Here is a 19,653-nt window from a genome sequence, read left to right as displayed (position 1 = left end):
ATTAGATGAATGATTCCCATCACAGAAAAGTGGGTTATTGATGCAGCAGTGTGCTAGTAGTACACATAAAGATACAGCAGTTATCCTGATTATACTCCGGTTAGTGGCTCGTTCTAAGCCTGCAATTAGCAGCTGATTCTGCTGCTGTCATGCACAGTGACATCAGATTGAGGAATAAGGATGACTTTTCATAGCCGTAGAGGGCTCAGGCTGGACTGAGTGGAGCTGGTGGAGCTATAGGAAACACCATGGGGGGATTAATGGCATTATCACTGGAATGAGTCAATTAATGATCTGGTCTGCAGGTCCCTCTACTGGTGTCAGCACAGAACTAGCAAACCCTGCACTGACTGGTAAGCCTGACGTTGTGTGTGGTGGGGGTTTATTTACCGCTGGGTGGCTGTTTAGGTTGTGAAATGGGTTTGTGTGGGAGTCTGGCAACATGCCCATCTATGTACTTGGCAACCCACATATCAGTTTGTGTTTCTAATTCTGCAGAAGTGTGACTTTGTGCTGGATACTTTTGGGGTGTTCTGGCTTCATCCTGAAGGCGAAATGAGTAACACATCTCTTTGATTTGATTTTATAAGGAATAAGGATCCCCATTAGCTGATGCAGAACATCAGCTACTCTTCCTGGCCTCCACACAAAACATAAGACATTACAACAGATGAGACGTTTTCACACAAAACAGCCACATGATATAAAGCCATTTGAACACATTCTCACTCCCAACTCATGAAATACCGATGCTTGGTCAGGTCCCTTTTTGAACGATCTGGCAATCCTTTGGCGTCAATCATCATTTATTTTTTTGGGGATACATTTTTTATTATGAAAGTGAAAGTCCTGTTTTGTTTGACACAACCATTTCGGTACCCGAGAGCGCATAAGCGCAAGCATATCTGACGTCTCTGCATCTTGACAGAGAGTGCTCCGACTGCCGACTCACATGCGCACACACACACACACACACACACACACATCCAGAGCTGTGGTGCCGACGGAGCGAAACAAGTCACAGTGAGTCACGGCAATGCCGGTAAAGCAGTTGCAAGTGTGTTTACACTTTTCAAAACTCCACACAGACAGTGAGGTGAAAGCTGTCACGGGGCTTGGACTTCCTCTGCAGAGGCAGGCACCCCCCCCCCCTCCCAGTCTGAAGGCAATCCCCACCCTACCACCTTAACTAACACATTTTCTGCGGGAAACCCACTACTACAAATGTTATGTACTTCTTTACACATTAAATAAATGTCAGACTTACTGACTGACCTGTGATGTGCATTCTTCTTAGAAAACATTTTATTTTTAGAAATATTGTCTCTAACAGTGTATTAGTCACGTTTTTGTTATTTTTTTTTTGCAATACTCAATACTATCGAATCGCAGTACTTCTAGAATCGCAGTAAATGAAAATCACAGTACAAATGGAATCGGCACCCATGTATCGTGAACAAATCGAATCAAATTGGAACAGAAGCTTATGGTCCCAGCCGTAGATGTCATGGAAGTCTATTGTGTGCAGACAGGCTCAGATGGCTCTCTCACACGGGGGGTGAACAGTAGGGAGACAGGGGTGGGAGGAGCCATACTTTGCTTCTATGAAGTCATAAACACTATGATTTATATGGTCATTGACCTAACTGTGGCAAGGGGAGCATTTGGAAAAAATAAAATGGTTGGAAAATAAGTTAAAAAAGTAAATTTCTAAATATAGTGTTTTTTTCATTCTTGTGTTAGCTTCAGGCCTGTACCAGGTGTAGCCATAAACTCAGAATAATTGTGCACTTGTGTTGATTAAGAAAACCTTTCCCCAAAAAATATTGATTGTTAAAATATGACTTTTTAAGCAAGCACATAATACAGTTCATTCCCATGGATTGCCAACATCATTAAGAATGCGTAACAACTAACTGTTGCTTGAAATGAATGCCACATGTTTAGCTGTAGTAGAGCAAACTTGTCTCACCCCTTCCTGCCCTATGCTGTCACTGTTCACCTAGCCCTTGACATGCATGTGGTTTGGTAATGATGCAAGGGGAAGTATTGCACTTCCATAAAGTTGGGATAATTGGGAGAGAAATTAATGCAGCCTGGGCTGAGTTATCCTGACTTTTAGTCCCTGGTGTGGGATAAAACTGTTGAACATTGCCAGTACTATTTACTCAAGTGCTGTACTTAAGTACAAATTTGAGGTACTTGTACCTTTCTTTTCATGCCACTTTCTACTTCTATTCCGCTACATTTCAGAGAGAAATATTGTGCTTTTTATTCCACTACGATAATCTGACATCTTAAATTACTAGTCACTTTATAGGTTAAGATTGTTGCACACAAAAACACACAGGTAGTTTATAAAATCTGGTGTTTTATTATAAATTAAACTAACCCAACAATATAACAGCCTACAAGTCCATCTGAAATGATTAGACCATTAAACACACAACTGGTTGGATCGTTTCCAGTTTCTAAAATGTGAGGACTTTACTTTTAATGCTTTAAGTACATTTTCCTGATGATACTTCTTCCACCACTGAACATTACCCATAATGCAACTCAGTATAGTCTCTTTGTCAGACCATTCCTCGGTGGTACAGTAAATGCCCAACTTAGTGCCCCAGGATGACATCATCAGAGTTATTTTTAATTTTTTTCAAATGAGTTTTTTTTTTCCAGAGAAGACATTACAACTCCTTTCACTGTGTGAATAATACAATGTGTGATGAGTAAACTCATAGGCATGTGTAGAATAGATGGTGTTACCCTTTCATTTGCATTGTTTAAATGTTGTGTGCCACTGTATCCCGTTTGATCTGCTTCAGCACTATTTATAAAAGTGAGTTTTGAAAGTCTTTAAAGGGGCATTTCATGCATTCTGACTGTCAGTACTTACTAATCTGTTCATTTAATGCCTGGACAAGGGGAATCTGGTTTATAGGCTATGGTTGCAGAGAACACAGGGAAATATGCCTCATTACTAACCAAAGAGCCAAAGCCACTCTGCGTTTGAAGTGGCCGGCCGCTCTGGCTTTCACTCTCAAACAGTGATTCACAGATGATCTTTGAATGACTCATTAAGTTCATTCGTATCGACCCCCGACTGCTTTTCAGCAGCCAGCAGCTCCACAGAAGGCATCTTGGGTTCATTCTGCTGCTGGTGAAGATGAAGGGGCTGAGGGTTAGGGTGGTGGAGCCCTCTGCTGGCCGCTGTGGGGAAAAGAGTTTGTTCAGAACGGATGAACAAGTTGTCTTGCTGTATAGACCTTTTTCACGGCAGACATGTTGACATGTCATAGTAGGAAAAGCACAGGTGTATTCCAAACCATTACTGATGGCTGCATTCCACTTAGGAGAGGTCCTGGTATTGTGCATGCTGACTCACTGAAATAGTTTACTGGGACACTTGATGGAATTGAGCCATCGTTAAGGTTATCAGTTTCAGCTGTGCTTCTCCTACTATGACAAGTCAACATGTCAGCTGTGAAAAAGGTCCATTCTCAAGGCTGAAAAAGCGCTATAGCCTGCCTCAGCCTTCCCTTACAACTGCAGTGGATTTAACAGGATCTTTCACCCTTCAACTCACTTTGGAACACTTTATTTTAGACTTCAGCATTTTTCTGTAGAATAACATTTGGTCTTTTGTAATTCTATATGATCAAAATGAGATGACTCCGGTGATTTTAGGGTGATGTTTAACATGCGGCCTGGGGCAGGCCATCTTAGCTCTTTCATAGTCTCAGATGTTGTCCTGAAAAACTTGATTTGTCAAATGAAACCAGAGAAAAAGATGTTAGAGAAATCCCAGACTTAATAACTGTGAGGATGAGGGGACTCTGGGCATATTTAGCACCTTATCATACCATAACAAATTAACTAAATACTTTGACGTCATTAACGCTCTTATGACTGATAGAAACGATGACCGAAACTACACTAAAACAGCATCTGGAATTATCCTTTAACAATAATCAAGATGGTTTATACCTTCTCTCAACTATACCAGGTGGAATTGGAATAACGTAACACTCGATAGAGCACGAAGGAAATGTCTAACAAGACACATAAAGGAGACAGAGTGATTGATTTCACTCTGCCTTCACAAAACAACTTCTGTGCAAAGTAGAAACCAACCACTGGAAACAAACGGCACCCTCTCCTATTGGAGCACCAGCGTGTGTTATTATGGAAGCTAAAGACTTTGCTCATCAATAGTGTACAAAACCAATCAGCAGTTTAGCAGTCTGGGCGCTTCACTAAGTGGCTGGGCGTAGTGTCGCTGTCCTGTCCTCGTCCTCGGAGAGGCTTGGTAATAAATAACCGGCCCGGGCTCCTGGCCGTCTGGCCGCCACCCAATCAAAAACCCATTAATCTAGCGATCTACATTAATTTGTTTCTCAACAAGCAGATGGCAGCCGCAATTGAAAGCAAACAGACGTGTGTTGTGTACTGCATAAAAATGGGCTTATAAATGGGCAAACAACAAAAGGCCAGATACTGTACCTGATCAAGATCTTCGCAGTTGGTGGGCCGCTGATAGCTTTGTGGGCTGAGAACAGAAGCTTAGTGCTGTAAATGGGAGTGTTTGTCCAAAACACCGCAACATTTTCACCTGCCATCTGCACAGGCCTGATTACAATCCCCTTGTGTTCTTATTTCTGTGTTTTCCATTTGATAAAAAGCTTTACTGTGAGTAAAATCAATTTGATCCCCATCAACCGTCCAAAGAGGGTGGTTTATAGATACAAAAGCAACAGTTGCTGTGAGTGAAAGTGCTTCCAAATCAGGCTCGACTGGAGCCCGGTCTGTACAGCCAACCGACCGCAACTTGTCAAAGTCAGCAGCTGACTCATCTTGATCTAATGAACAGTGAGCCAGTCAGATGTTGTGAGGAAGTGTGACTAATCTGCGCAGGCCAGCGGTGAGTCACACCAACACAGATCATGTCCTCATGATTCGGTTTATATTGGAATCAGTTTGGAGAATAATTGGAGCCCTGTGGGGAAAAGATAAGGATCTGTTTGTGTGCGTCTGTCGGCGTGTATTTCTGGCAGGGCTTCTCGCTGCAGCGGGGACGGCTAATGACACGGTGGCCTGCTTGCCTCCTGATTCATTTGTGTGTTTTGGAGTGGGCGGAGCCTACGGGGGCCTGAAGGAATGATTACAGAGCCCTGCAGCATCCCGGAATAGACGGGTGTCAGCCGGAAGCCCCAGGACGCTTGTTAAGGCCGCCATCCGCCGCCTCCGAGCAGGAAAAAGTTTGCCCGCCATTCAGCGCAGACCCTCAATTAGGGCTGTTACCACTACAGCGAGGCGATTGTGAGTGTGTGTGATCTAAGGCGGTGGAAGGAGCTCATCTTGTGAGCTAGCGGCTAAGCAGCTAATTAATACGGGGCTCTCCTCAGGCTCCTCTGAGAGCTTGAATGTCACTCAAATATCTGCTGGCTATTTATAATAGCCCTTTTCCTTACGTACGTCTGTGCCCTTCACCAGCATGATGGAGGCAGCGTCTGGCTCGCAGGCCACAGAGCCAGCGGGCCAGACGCTGCCTCACATGCTGCGGTTACCATGGTAAGGTAAGATACTGAAAAAGTCTCATAAACATTGCTCTGTGTGTGTGTGTGTGTGTGTGTGTGTGTGTGTGTGTGTGTGTGTGTGTGTGTGTGTGTGTGTGTGTGTGTGTGTGTGTGTGTGTGTGACTTCTTCAGCATCTGTTGCAGTCTACATGTCTGTCGATGATGGCTTGAACACACTGCTTTGGTTAAGGTTATTTATGGGATTTCTAATATTTTTATCTCAGTAATAAAACATACTGTAGCGGGAAGGACATTAAATAACAACGATGGGATAAAATGATTAAAAAAAACTTAAAATTTACGACTGAAGTTTATACATGATGAAATATATATACTGTACGAATGGCGTTCCTTCACTTCAGGAACAGTTGACAGTTAAAAAAGTGTGATGTTGCCACACACAGGCATTTTGAACACTTGCTTGAACTTGATCTTTACATTCTAAATATCACTTCATGATTGATTGATGATGGAAAAAGCCACATTGGAACCTAGAAGTAGAACCTAACATTTTTTTTACTTCTGGATTGTACATTTCAGACTGACGGTATTTAACAGTGTGAAAGCATCAGTCCCCCATCACTTTTACAGTGTATACTCGCAAACCTATGCTCTAAGTTGCATTAGCTTCTTTTAAATGTTTCCTAATGGTACGCTGGCAAGATCATACTTCCGTCTGTGTGTTTGTGTTTCACTACTTCAATGCAGTTTACACCACTTCACCTCTGTGTTTTATGGCTGTGCAAGACTGGGTGACCTGTTGGACCTGGAGACAGTGTACAGTAAATCTAGTCCTCTGGTCTTCTGGTTTTGGGGTCAAGGCCGCTGGCAGTGGGAGGAAGGGTGTTTGTGTTTCAGGATGTGTGTTTGAAGGTTGTAAAAAAAAAATAAAAAATGACTCCATCACATGAACATGAACCCGCCGCTGAACTTTAACCAGTCTCAGTTTTTTGTCTGGACAGTACAGAGAATCTCCTCCAGCTCCGCTGCTTCATGCATTTTCATTATGCAGGTTAGAGTTCAGCAGGAAATGAATGTATTGATGTTGATGTTCACAGTCATTGAGTTAAATTGTGCTTGGAGTTTTATAGTTGGTGGATAACCATGATTTAGATGCATCCTTCATGTGCCAGGCTGGCTCTGTGAAGCAGAATGATATGAGATATTTTAGCATTTTTCCTGGCAAAAAAAGAATGGAAAGCTACTAGATGTAATAGTTCCCCCGTGGGCTACCTTAAAATGTAGCTGCTTTGGCGAATGATTGTCTGTAATTGGCGCTTGCAACCACGGACAGTTTATCAAATTGGTCCCAACAAACAGATCTGTCTGTCTGTTATTCCTGTCTGCATGCTGCTGTCTGTCTCCAAATTGTGTTATGCTCATCTGTCTCCTAGCTGTTTTGGAGCTGTCATTTCTTTTTCCTTTTTTCTTTTTTCTTCTAAACCATCCCATCTTCCTTTCTCCCTCTATTCACTCGTTGGCCTTCAGTTCCCGCTGCACCACTAGAGATCAGCGCTGACTGACGGGTGCGAGCGCATCCAACATGTGTGTCCAAACTTCTCCCAGCCATGCAATTATGTCATTTTCTGCTCAGGATTTCCCCTGAAACGACAAAGTGGCTTGGCACATCGTGGCATGAGCAAACAATGACTAAATGTTTCAGTTTTTAGCAGCATGCGCTTCTCTCCTGTTATCTGCTGATCGTAGTGAAGTCATTTGATCGGTGCCAGCCTGGAAGCTAAAAGGTACTGGGTTGAAGGTCTTATATTGTAAAAAGTGAGATGTCTTTTTTGATTATAAAGCACGTAGAGGTTGCTATATAAATACTGTGAAAGTATCAAAACGCTCAATCCACAGAGAAATACGCACAGCCTGCATTGAGAAACTGTGCCTTTAAACCAGCTGTCAGGGCTTCTGTACCGTTGTGATGTCACAACTATACTATATATAGGTAGACAGTGCTGCTACACTGCAGTTACAGTCATTCCCCGGCTGCAATGACGGTGCAGAAACTCCAAGCACAGATGTTGAAGACCTGGAAACGCTGACCAATCAGAGCAGACTGGGCTTTTTGGGAGGGGGGCTTAAAGAGACAGGCGCTAAAATGGAGCGTTTCAGACGGAGGGTGAGTTACAATTATATTCAGATAGACGGTATGAGAAAAATATGTTTTTATAAAGATTTTTTTGGGGCATTTCAGTCTTTAATGTAAAGAACAGCTAGATATGAAAGGGGAGAGAGAGGGGGATGACATGCAGAAAATCGTCTCAGGTCGGACTCGAACCCTGGACCTTCTGCGTCGAGGTATACACCTATATATGTGCTCTCCCAACTGAGCCAACCTGGCCACAGTGTTTGTTTTAAAATATTAAAGCATATAAACATGTTCTAGTAGAAACCCAAAATTGAAGTATGAACCTAATCGCATAATAATGGGACCCAAGTGCCCATGAGCAAAGTCCCTTTATGTCCAGGCTCTTGGATGGAGATGCTCAATGGCGTATCACATATAGCTTGTATAAATGTATGCAGATGGCTGAATATGCAGCAGGACCTTGAAAGCAACATGCTAATCAGTTTTCCTTGGAAGAAGTAAGCCAAACAAACAGCGAGGCACACTTAATAGGCTCTCAGGAAATAGTGAGTAAGACTTTGGCTCAGGTGTCAAAGGAACTTTCTTTTGGAAGGCAAAGATTAGAGTGAATCGGTGTGTTTTTATAAGCTCCATTTTTATTCTTATGTGCATACATTGACTATTCACGTTCAGTCATTCTATTTCACATCTGTTGTTGCGTTTGGTTAGTGTTGTATCACCGTGTGTAAAGCTGCTTTATCATTGTCGTAAACACAACTGGACAGATCTCCTCTCGCCCCCACATCCCCGAACCGAACACACCCACACTGCGATTGACAGTTGGCACGGCAACAAAGGTGCCTCCGCGCTCATCCCATTCACATCCTTAAGATTGCAGTCCATTTCTGCTTCTTAAAATTGTTGTGGAGAACGCTGTCACGTAAATAAAGTTATTATGTTTGATCCCTCTTTACTAGCGCCAGGCCGCAAGGAAACTTTGAGTCTACGATTTGTATATTGCCGGCGTAAACTCCCCACTTGGGTGTTTGTGAGATTGGAGTGGAGCCATGTTGGAAAGCTGCCTGCTGAGATTACCTCAGGATTAGGTGGGCTTGAAGGAGGCCTCTCCATTCCGCTCCCAGGACAAGATAATGATGGTTTCTGAGGGAATAGAGATGCGTCAGACTCATCCCAGGAAACACCAAAAAGGTTTAGTGGAAATGGCTTCCAGGTGCTTCGATAATGTAGTTGGACTCTGAGAGTTGTGTATGCGAGATAGCTCGTGGTTATCATTCTTTTGGCCCCTCTTCTTTACTGGTCATACTTAGGGCAGCAGATGCTCCCAGTTGTTTATCTCCAGGATGAGGCAACTCATCTGTTTTACTAACCCTAGAAAAACGGATTCACGCTTTTGTCCTTCCTGTACAGTTTGCTATTGGATGCACAGCTGTCCAGTTACACATCGAGTGAAAAGGTCCACAACTCAGCAGCTTGTTCATGCCAGAACTTATGACTTTATTACCACAGTCTTCCTTCACTGGCTCCCTGACGCCAGTTTACAAAGTACCACAAGACCCATTTCATGACACGTTATTATTCAAAGCAGAGTATTTCTATCTATCAATTTAAGATGATTTTCATTGTCGATTAACCTGTCAATTATTATTATTTCCGTATCCGTGACTGAGTCTGCAGGGGACTACAAGGGGGAGGGGGGAGGGTTCATCATTAACCTGCTGCTGAACTGGCAACTTCAGCTTGACTTTCAGCTTGTTAACACAACCGGGTTCTTACAAGTGTCCTGCTTGGCCCAATAAAAGGGGCTCTTAGAGAGTTTGAAGCTCATGAAGCTGAAGGCTGATTTGACTTGTGTCAGAATCCATCTCCCATCATATTCCCCCGCACCTTCCTCCTCAACTTAATTTTATCTATCATTATTATCTTCTTGCTTTTCTGTTGCAGAAATGCTGCAAGAGCTCTGACTAGGGCTGCAGCTAGTGATTATTTTCACTGTCGATTAATCTGGCGATTATTTTCTTGATTAATTGCTTAGTTGTTTGGTCTATAAAATGTCAGAAAGTGGTGAGAGAAAAAAATGTGGATCAGTGTTTCCCAAAGCCCAAGATGATGTCGTCAAATGTCTCAAAGATATTCAGTTTCCTGTCACAGAGGAGAAACTAGAACAATATTCACATTTAACAAGCTGGAATCAGAGAATTTTTCAAATTCAAAGAAAATTACTCAAACTGACTTATCGATTAACAAAATAGTTGGTTATTAATTTAATAGTTGACAACTTATAGATTCATCTTTGCAGCTCTGTCTGCAGGGGATCTTTAACTTTATCACAAAATAAATTTGCATCCCCAGCTTTATATCCCTATAGAAACCAACCTCTTCCCTTTTCTTCTAAAACACAAGAATAATTCACACGTTCAGAAGATGGCTAAATTCCCTTTTTTGGTTCTTCCCCAGTTTTCACCTGTCAATTGAACAGCACAGCCAGAACAGATTTTCTGTTGAGCTTGGTTTTCTGTGGGTGTCTCCTCTCCCCACCCCACACACACACACACACACTCCATAAACTGACCTGACAGCGATGCCGCCATCCGACCCTGGCTGCTCCCATCCCCTCCATCACTCCTGGTTTGCCACGACCAGTGGTGGGATGTAACTAAGTACATTTACTCAAGTACAAATGTCGAGGTACTTGTACTTTACTTGTCTATTTTTTCTTCATGCCACTTTCTACTTCTACTCCGCTGCATTTCAGAGAGAAATATTGTACTTTTTACTCCACTACATCCATCAGCTTTAGTTACTAGTTACATTACAGGTTAGGATGTTGGCACACAAAAACACATGTAGCTTATAAAATCTGATGTTGTACTATAAATGAAACTACCAAACACTATAAACAGCCTACAAGTCCAGCTGAAATGATTAGACAATTAAACATACAACTGGTTGGATGGTTTCCAGTTTCTAAAATGTGAGGACTTTCAGCATCGAGCACTTTTACTTTTAATACTTTAAGTACATTTTCCTGATGATACTTAAATACTTTTACTTAAGTAACATTTTCAATGCCGGACTTTTACTTGTAAGGGAGTGTTTTTACAGTGGTGTATTAGTACTTAGGATCTGGATACTTCTTCCACCGCTGGCCCCGACCCCGAGACAGAGACGTGGCAGAGAATCACGGAGGAAGCTCCATTACATCACGGCTCCGTCGATCCCGTTGGCTCATGGCTCGTTTAGTTAATGCAGCTTTATGTTGTGTTTAATTACATTTAGGACCCATGCGGGAGCGGCGCCGGTGCCAAGTTGAGGTTTTTGCAGCCAGTGTAGTCTCTCCTCCTGGCTAGCCTGTTTCAAACGGCATAACACAGCTAAATGTCTTCCAAGTGATTGTATACTATTTATATGCACAAACCCCTTGGATGCCATTAATTCCTTAATTTATTAGACAGCGTTGGAATGATGCCCTGATTAAAGAGCCCTTACATTAACAGTCCTTCAATGGACGCACGTTGATGAATCCAGCGCAACTACTGCATAGTGAGTCCTGCAGAGTTTGACTCCTTTCTCTCCTCTCACTCCTGCATCTTGTCTCTCTCTTTCTCACTCTCTCTCTCTCTCTCTCTCTCTCTCTCTCTCTCTCTCTCTCTCCCCTCTTAACCTGGCTCCCCCTAAAGGCCGAGCGGCGCCACTGCAGGCTCTCTGCCAATAACACCTGCGTAGTCAGCTGGAGTCACTGCATTGTGATCAGGACTGTTGAAGGCAGTTTATCTGCTCTGGGGGGGGTGAGAGCGGTTCTGTGTTTGTTAGCGGCGCTTGGGATCCCTGGTGCCGAAGGGGGAGAGAGATCTGCAGAGAGAAAGGGTAGAGAAGAAAAGACACTTCATGTGGCATCCATGAGGACAACATCACCACAGAGACTGGACTTCTGCTGACTGATGCTGGCTGCCGGAAGAAAGGAAGAGGAAGGAGGGTGGGCAAGGGGAGGGGGGTTTGATATGTGTGTGTGTGTGTGTGTGTGTGTATGTGTGTGTGTGTGTGTGTGTGTGTTGTCTCATCTCATCCAGCATGTGTGTCTCTGTGATGTCAGTTAGTCTCAGTCAGCAGTGCTGACGGTGGTGTTACTGCTGATGTTTTGCCTCCGTCGTAGCGTCGGCTCAGCTTCCCGAGGCGATTGGGATTCAGAGCGAGGAGAGGGTAAACGGGTGCAGGCGGCTGACAGCCTGAACTCTGAGCGCCGCTGAGGAGTCACGATGAAGTGAGTGGATCAGTGAGTCGGCGCTCACGCGCAGACAGGAGGACAGGCTGCTTGCTAATGTCCCTTTGATGCTTGTGCTTTGTCACAAAGCTCGGGGGAGAAGAGAGGACCAAGTAGCCGGGGGGGGGCTGGGACCTGGGACCTGACGGGTGACCACAGGTCCCAGGGCAGGTCCCAGCCAATGGTATAATAGTTTAACATTTTTCAGTAAGTTTTTTTTATTTTCCTTTAGCTCTGACTTTTGATTTTGTTTTTAAGTTTACTTTTAGTTTTCAGTGTGTTTGCTAGTTTTAGTTTAATTCAGTTTTTCAAAAAGGTTTAGTTTTTATATATTTAGTTTTCGTTTTGCAGTGGTTTCAGTTTGTTCTCAAGGTATAATGTCTCAGTAGCATGTAGCCACATGTACATACAAAATACATGGATGGAGAATATGCGATGTTTAATGTTAAATCTTTGCGCCACAATTACGTCACAGCGCCATCTCATGTCAAGTCCGTTCAATTTCTGTGGTTCAATGTCTCGAGAGTTGACAGAAATTCATGCTGTCTCCTTTTTTTAGTAGTCATATATCGTAGCTTAAAAAACTGAAATGATTTACATTCATTTTTATTTTATTTGTATTAGTTTTTTTTTTTTTTTACTTTGCAATATAGTTTCAGTTTCGTTTTAATTTGGTTTCAGTTTACTACAAATGTCACTGCTTATTTTCGATTTAGTTGACTATAATAACCCTGGTTGGAACCCAGGACATGGCAGTCACACCTGCATGCTTCAAAGCCGTTACTTTTCCGTATTTTTCGAACTAAACTTGAATTTGTGGTGAGAAACGGGGAAGATTGTTTGCAGTCTTGGCTCCTCTCATCTTTGCCTTGATTTGTCTGAGCTCTCTTGAAGTTGATTCTTTCCTTGCAATATTTCAAACTCATCTGTTGGCAAAGAAGTTCTGAAAATGTCCAGATCTAGATAGTGGTTTAAAGACTTTATAGTGGTTCCTTCATGGTTCATACATTTTAGCAGATTGGTGATTTCCTCAGATTACTCCAATTACTGGTTTATACTTCCATAAGGCAACCAAAATGGTTTTTTTTTGGCTAGAAACTGTATTATGTGTGTCTTGCTTCCACAAGTTGACATATTTAAGTGTAAAAGTGAATTTTGGGGAACATGCTGTTCCAGAGTGGGGAGGTTGGACTGAAAGTTACATAGACGGTGACTCAGCGTTATCGTGAGCTGTCTCAGAGTCGGGTAGGAAGGCTTTAAAGAAGATGTGAACGAAAAACTTTCAAATTCTGTGATCTAATGTTCACCTGCTGGTACATGGTGAATTATAGAAATAAAAATAGGCTGTTTTCCAAGACTATGTTTAAGCTAACTTTTTTTTTTTGTGTGTGTGTGAATGTCATCGGCACTCTTCTTTTTTTTTGACAGGTTTCAGTGTGAAACTGACAGATCTGTGAGCACACCAAGCCAGAGTGAAATTGTATTTGTGAATTCCTTCCGAGGCTTTGTTGATTCCTATTGGCGGCTGTATTCCATTCAGCAAGATCCCGCTCCGAGCAAACACTGTCTCTCTGCAAGGGTTTGCTCACAGCGGGATTTTAAAGTCACTTTAGTTCACTTTCTTGTGATTGTCAGCCTGTGTGAAGCTGTGTTGTCTTGCTTGTGGTAAACGCTGCTAATCCACTAACCCACCCCCCCGCCCCACAGTGCAGCATAAAACAAACTTTGCAGAATACAGTGTGTGACCTCCAGGATAGACAGCTAGTGTATAGCCCTGAAGATGTGTGCTTATTGGAATCCTATCCCTCCAGGAGCTGCAGCAGATGCACAGGCAGATGGCTATTTTAGCCACAAACTCGCCCATATTGAATTAATCCGCATCCAGAAACAGTCAGTTTTGCCACCTGTTTTCAATTCGGAAAAGCTCTAGTCTCGCATTGCCAGGCCTTCCTCCACAGCCCTGCGGAGGAAGGTCTGGTTAGTCCAAACAACATTCCGGGATGGGAGAAAAAGGTGCTCTGGTTTATTGGCATTTCTTTAACCCAATCACAATGGCCTTGGGCGGTGCTAAGCGCCGGACGGAACTTGTTTTGGTGAAACGCGTGCACGTGGGGAGGCGAGCTCTGGAATTAAAATGGCTGTCGAGTGTGTGATGAGAATTATCAAAGGTAAATATAATTAGATTTTCGGTTCTAGCTCAGAGAATCTAGTTTCCCCCGAATCAACCGGAGTTGAGAATGCCAACACAAAGAAAGCGGAAGGCGAGGGACATCCGGCGGAATTTCCTGCGGCACCGGAGCAACCCCACAAATGAAACGTTGTCAATATAGTAGAGAAAAATATCTAACTCTTAATTTCGATGCACTCAGCCCCTAACATTTGCAGTTGTAGATGGAAGCACACAATAATTAGCATTTTTCTGTAAATGCTGTTAAATAAATGAACTGAATTTGGATGGGAATGGGACTATTGCTGTCAGGAGAGTTGTGTCTTTACTCTGACGGTCTGGGTCTCTCTGTTGCTCTGCAGAAGCGTTTATCTTCTGTCCCTGCTCCCTTCAGAGAGAGAGAGAGAGAGAGAGAGAGAGAGCGATATATATGGCAGCGGGAGGTGGCTGCTGTAACGGATCAAACCCTCCTCTTGGTCCCAGGTCTCTGATGAACGTAGCTGTCCAGCCGCTTGTGTTCAAGCCTTGGTGGAATTTTTTTAGCTGTCAGCAGGAGCAGCACATGCACTCTTCATTCCTCTCTTTCTCACACACACTTTCTGCATCCTCCTGCCCTCCTGTTTGTTTACTTGCCCCCCGATGGGATGTGGTTTGCATTTGCGGTGTGTGTTTTTCTGTGCGTCTGAGTAACTGAGCCCCGTTTGTGTTTATGTGTGCGTATGCGGTTTTTATTTTTTTGGCTTTACGACTTCTCATCCCAGAGAAAGTCGCTGAAGGAAACCACAACAGATACAAACTTCTGAGAGGCGGCATCTTTAAAAGCGCGTCACTCTTCCAAGAAAACCGAAAAGAGCGGGAGAGAAATGCTTTTAATTGCGAGCGGCGTGTGAGGTAAATGAGGGGAAATCACGAGAAACCATGTTTTATGAGGGAATTCCTTGTGAAATGTCGACCGTTTGAGATGCTGAAAAGCCTGTTCCAGTTATAGAGACTTCATCTGCAGAAGACAAAGATCTTCAAGTTCCACCATACAGTTTGACTGACAGGAAGTTTAGCACAGACAGCCCTGTTTTCCTAAAAATGACGTTCCCATACAACTAAAAACTGCATTCTCAATTACTTTTCAAGGGAAACCTATTTTCTAGCAGCGGATTACATTGATTTTGACGCATCACAAATACGTTTCTAATCAAAGTCTGCGTAGGAAGGAGGTCGGGGTGGATGGATGGGTCAAACAAACACGGGACTTTCACCCAGGAGACCACTCTTTGTGTCCCGTGTTAAACCAAAAGTCAACATTGCCTTCTTTTAACTTCCTTACATTAGGGGTGGGAATCACCAGAGGCCTAACGATCCGATATCGTTACGATACTTATGTCACGATTAGGGTTGGGTACCGAAACCCGGTGCTTATACGGCACCGGTGCCTTAACAACCGGTATCTACCGGACCGAATAGTAACGCAGATTTCGGTGCCTCATTTCGGTGCTACTGAAATGCCAGCGCTGCCCTCTGATGCTCCGAAACGGACGTTAGAGGCAACAGAAGCATCGCTGCACGTGACGCTGATTAACGTAATACACTTGGCAGCAGGTAACGTTAGCCTACCTCTTGCTAGCAGCTGGAATAAACACGGTTAAAATGCTGACAGCTAACGTTTAAACGGTGTGACTGTATTTCACTGTCCAGGATTCCAACACCGAGACGTCTGCAGCTGCTGTTGTCGGAAAAACAACACAGACGGTGCGTTCACTTGAAACTCGCCTCGCCAGCCTCGTGGTGCATTCAGAGTTATTGTAAAATACCCTTTTTTCAGCAATTTACTGGTGAAATACGCTTTCACCATCACGAGCAGATCAGTTTCTTCTCCTGAAAATCTCTCCTTCCTGCTCAGCAACTCCGCCATCATAACAGCAATGCGCCAAGGTCCAAACGCTCCTGGCTTTTAAAGGGAATGGGAGATGACATTCTGATTGGTTTATTGCATGTTACGCCCAAAACACACCTATGATTAATTAAGATACTAAGTACAACCCTTTTGAACCATGCGCCCAGCGCCCGGACCCTTTTTTCCGACGTTAAACTAGCAAAAGTGGATTGGTACACGCCTTAAACGCACCTGCGCCAGGCGCTCCACGCCATGCGCTTGGATCGTTAAAATAGGGCTGTACATCGGCATTTATTCTACTTTTTTGACATTAAGGAATTCCTTTTATGTGGTGGACCCCCACCTCATGGAAGATCTTACATTTCTGAGGGGATTTCATCATGCCGCTCACGCCTGCATTGCTTCTTCTTTTTTTTGTCTGTGTGCTTTTTAATCCAGGGATAACGAGAAAAGTTTCAAGAAGCAGAGCAGCAGTGTGTGTCTTTATATGGGCTGATACTGATTTTCTTTTGGTCCCAGTATCTCAAATCAAGCCTAGCAGGAAGATGTTCCTCCATGGCTGTCTGGGGACATTTGTATCAGTGGGGAGAACCAGGGCCATTTTCTAGTTAATGTAATTTCCCAGGTGCTGTCTGGTTGTTAGCGAGAGAGGTTTGAGTGAGTTTGGAGACCAATGTGTGAAGTTAAGGTATATACAACTACTTAGGGTGCTTGAACCAGCATGTCAGGGCTGGAGGACGGCCCAATAACTCCCACAGCTTCTTCAATCCTCGAGTTCACGTTTGAAAAATGGAACCATTCTTACACAAAGAGAACCTGATTGTTTTTTCGTAGATGCCTGGGTCCGTGGGGCCGAGCAATCGGAGGCCAAATGTGATCCACATCTTTGGGCTTCGGAGCCCGGTGAAACCGCAGCAGCTGTCGAGATCAGTCTGCCGCCCGCCGGACAAAGCATCGCTTACCACTGGGCTTATGGGCTCTAATGAAAGACAAAGCGGCTGTTAAGAGGTTTAGGTGGCAAGACAAAGGATTATCAGACATGCTGCCCTTCCGGGTTCAGACACAAAGTCGGGAAAGTGAATCCACCTGTTACAGCAAACGTCTTCTTTAAGACTTGACTCATGAAAAAGTCAAGCATTTGAAATGCTCTTCTACTTCCAGTACTACACACTGCTTATCCAATTTAAAAGACTCACAAAATGGCCTGAAGATGTCTGACAGATGGGCATTATCCTTCATTTGGGTGCTACATTTGTCGGCGCACGCTGTCACATTTACATCTCTCACATCCATCCATGTCAGAGGGTTTGCTGGGATCATTTGTGAATCCCACGGAGGAAGATCAGAACAGTGTAGCTCTCCGAGTGCCAAAGCTTGATGAAATATTTGAGTTTGATGTGCAGGGAGTCGGGGAGTGTTTGGACATTCTCCCTGGCAGGACATTAACCACATCACTGTAGAGAAGACAGAGAGGATAGGCAGCGTGGTGGAGAAGAAGTCAGTTAGAAACTGTGAGGATAAAATAGGCCTCGGGGGCAAAACCTTCCTTCCTTTACACTATTCAGTTACCATTATGTAACTTGATGTTTTCTCTGAAGGGCTTTTTGACAACGAATGCGTCATTTTAGATGTTTATTCAAGAGTTTGGGGCTCGAACTTACCCATAAAGTTATCAGGACTTCCAAGTCATCCATGTTTGTAGTTTCCTGACAACATATCTAAGGAAGGAAATGCTTTTCCGCCATCATTAGGTCAATGCGATGCTGTGTTGCCAATTAACAAAAGGGTTCTTTCAGAAAACCCCAAAAAATTAAATGTCATGAAAGGATATATTGCTTTTAAATGACTGAAGCGAGTGGTTGTGTGACATCACAAAGTCCCCTTAAGTGAGTTGACTCTTTGCTACTGCGTGTCATAATTTGGATAACTGGATCTACTGCACCAAAAACTGTAAGACCTTGTCAAACATTCACTCACACACAAACACACACACACACACACACACAAACACACACTAACAGGATGTTTTCTCTGTCGTTGCAGATTTACACAGACTGGGCCAATCACTATCTGGCCAAGTCTGGCTGTCAGCGCCTCATCAAGGACCTGAGCCAGGACGTGACCGATGGAGTCCTGCTGGCCCAGATCATCCAGATCATAGGTAGGCATCCACACACACTGTCATACACACCGGCTGTTCTCATGGACCATCCGTACGTGTCGCTACGAAAAGTAAAGGACTGTAATTTGTACGTATTCTAGGTATTTATTTGCTGTATGCACCGCATTGTCTGCCGCTGTATAAGAACGCTGTGGTCTGCGCGAGGAGACGGTCGGGGTGTATGGGTGGGTCATTAAACACCGGGCTTTCAACCCGGGGGAGCAGAGTTTGCTTCCTGGGGAAAACCAAAAGACCTTCAGCCAGGAAACGTGTGTCTGTTCCCCGGGAGTGTTTTAATCCAGATCACGATCATTTTCCTCTTCTTAATTAATCGTTTTGGTGCCTAAACTGTTGTCTTCTCGCGGTGCTCCGTAGCCGGCTCAAAGTCGCCTTTTCTTGGCTAAACTCAATTAGCGACGGCCGCTGATGCGACCGACAGCTCACGGAGCTCTGTAGCCTAATTTCGTAGGATATCATAGGAATTGGTGTGCAGACATTTTCGTACCAGATCATACAAACCTGTTCATTAGAATGCTTTGCATGCACATGCGCACATACACATACACACACACACACACACACACAAACACTCGCACGCACGAGCATCTCATCTTTTCTCTGTTGTGTACTGCTATACCTATTATTCTATCATCCATCTCTCTTCTTCCTTCTACAGCTTTCTGTCTCTCTTTTTGCTCTAATGTAGTTAAGTTCACACCTAAAGTGCATTCAATTGTAATAATTATAACTATTACATAATTATCATGACATATTTAGGAGTATAATGTCTTACTTCAGGTATAACTTTCAATGTTTAAAAAGAATATTAATAAAGCAGAGCTGAATATATCCATGTGTTATCGGCACTAATAAAACACTGCGTGTGTCTATAATTCATCTTGTCTGGGAGATGAAGCGACCACACACGCACACACGCGCACACACACACACACACACACAGAAACACACAGACACACACACTTTTTTGTCTTTGTTGTGGTGAGTCAGAGGGAAGCTGTTCCTCAGTCTGATATTTGGGCCAAATCGCAGCAGCTCTCCGATGTTTTGGGTGCTGCAGCAGAATACATCTATGGCTCTGACACCCTGGGGTGCAGAGGCTTGTGTCTCCCATTGCACCCCAGAGAGAGTTTAATAATTTTTTTCTCTTTCCATCTCTCTTTGTCTCCCCTTTTATGTCTCTATCTATGTCTCCCTTCCTTTCTGGTGCTCTGCTTCTCTTCATCTCTGTCTCTCACCATTGAACTTTTTCTAGGTCTCTCTCTCTTTTTCTCTCTTTCTCTCTTTGTCTCCCTCCCCCCTCACATCTTTCCTCTGTCTGATCTTACTTTCTTTCTTATTTTCTCCTCTTATTCTCCTATCTTGAACTTGCTCTCACCAGTGTTTGGCAGTAAAACATTGCTGACTCACACATTACTGTAGTGTGATTACACTTTTCAGCAAAGAGTGTCAGGGATTATAATTAAAACAGTCCCTCCAGAAAAACGCGA

General features: G+C 43.6%; 1 protein-coding gene across 2 annotated transcripts in view; it reads left to right on the top strand.

Annotated features, from left to right (window-relative positions):
* Positions 1 to 19,653, top strand: part of nav3 (neuron navigator 3) — a 230,372-nt gene that overhangs the window by 45,271 nt on the left and 165,448 nt on the right. For both annotated transcript variants that reach the window (XM_039791195.1, XM_039791196.1), the window contains exon 2: positions 18,028 to 18,145. In XM_039791195.1, coding sequence (XP_039647129.1) covers positions 18,028 to 18,145 — 118 coding nt within the window. The remainder of the gene's footprint in view (positions 1 to 18,027; positions 18,146 to 19,653) is intronic.

Source organism: Perca fluviatilis, chromosome 23 (assembly GCF_010015445.1).
Source record: "Perca fluviatilis chromosome 23, GENO_Pfluv_1.0, whole genome shotgun sequence".
NCBI lineage: Eukaryota > Metazoa > Chordata > Actinopteri > Perciformes > Percidae > Perca > Perca fluviatilis.
Note: the sequence above shows the minus strand (reverse complement) of the source record. Positions and strands in the feature narration are given on the sequence as shown.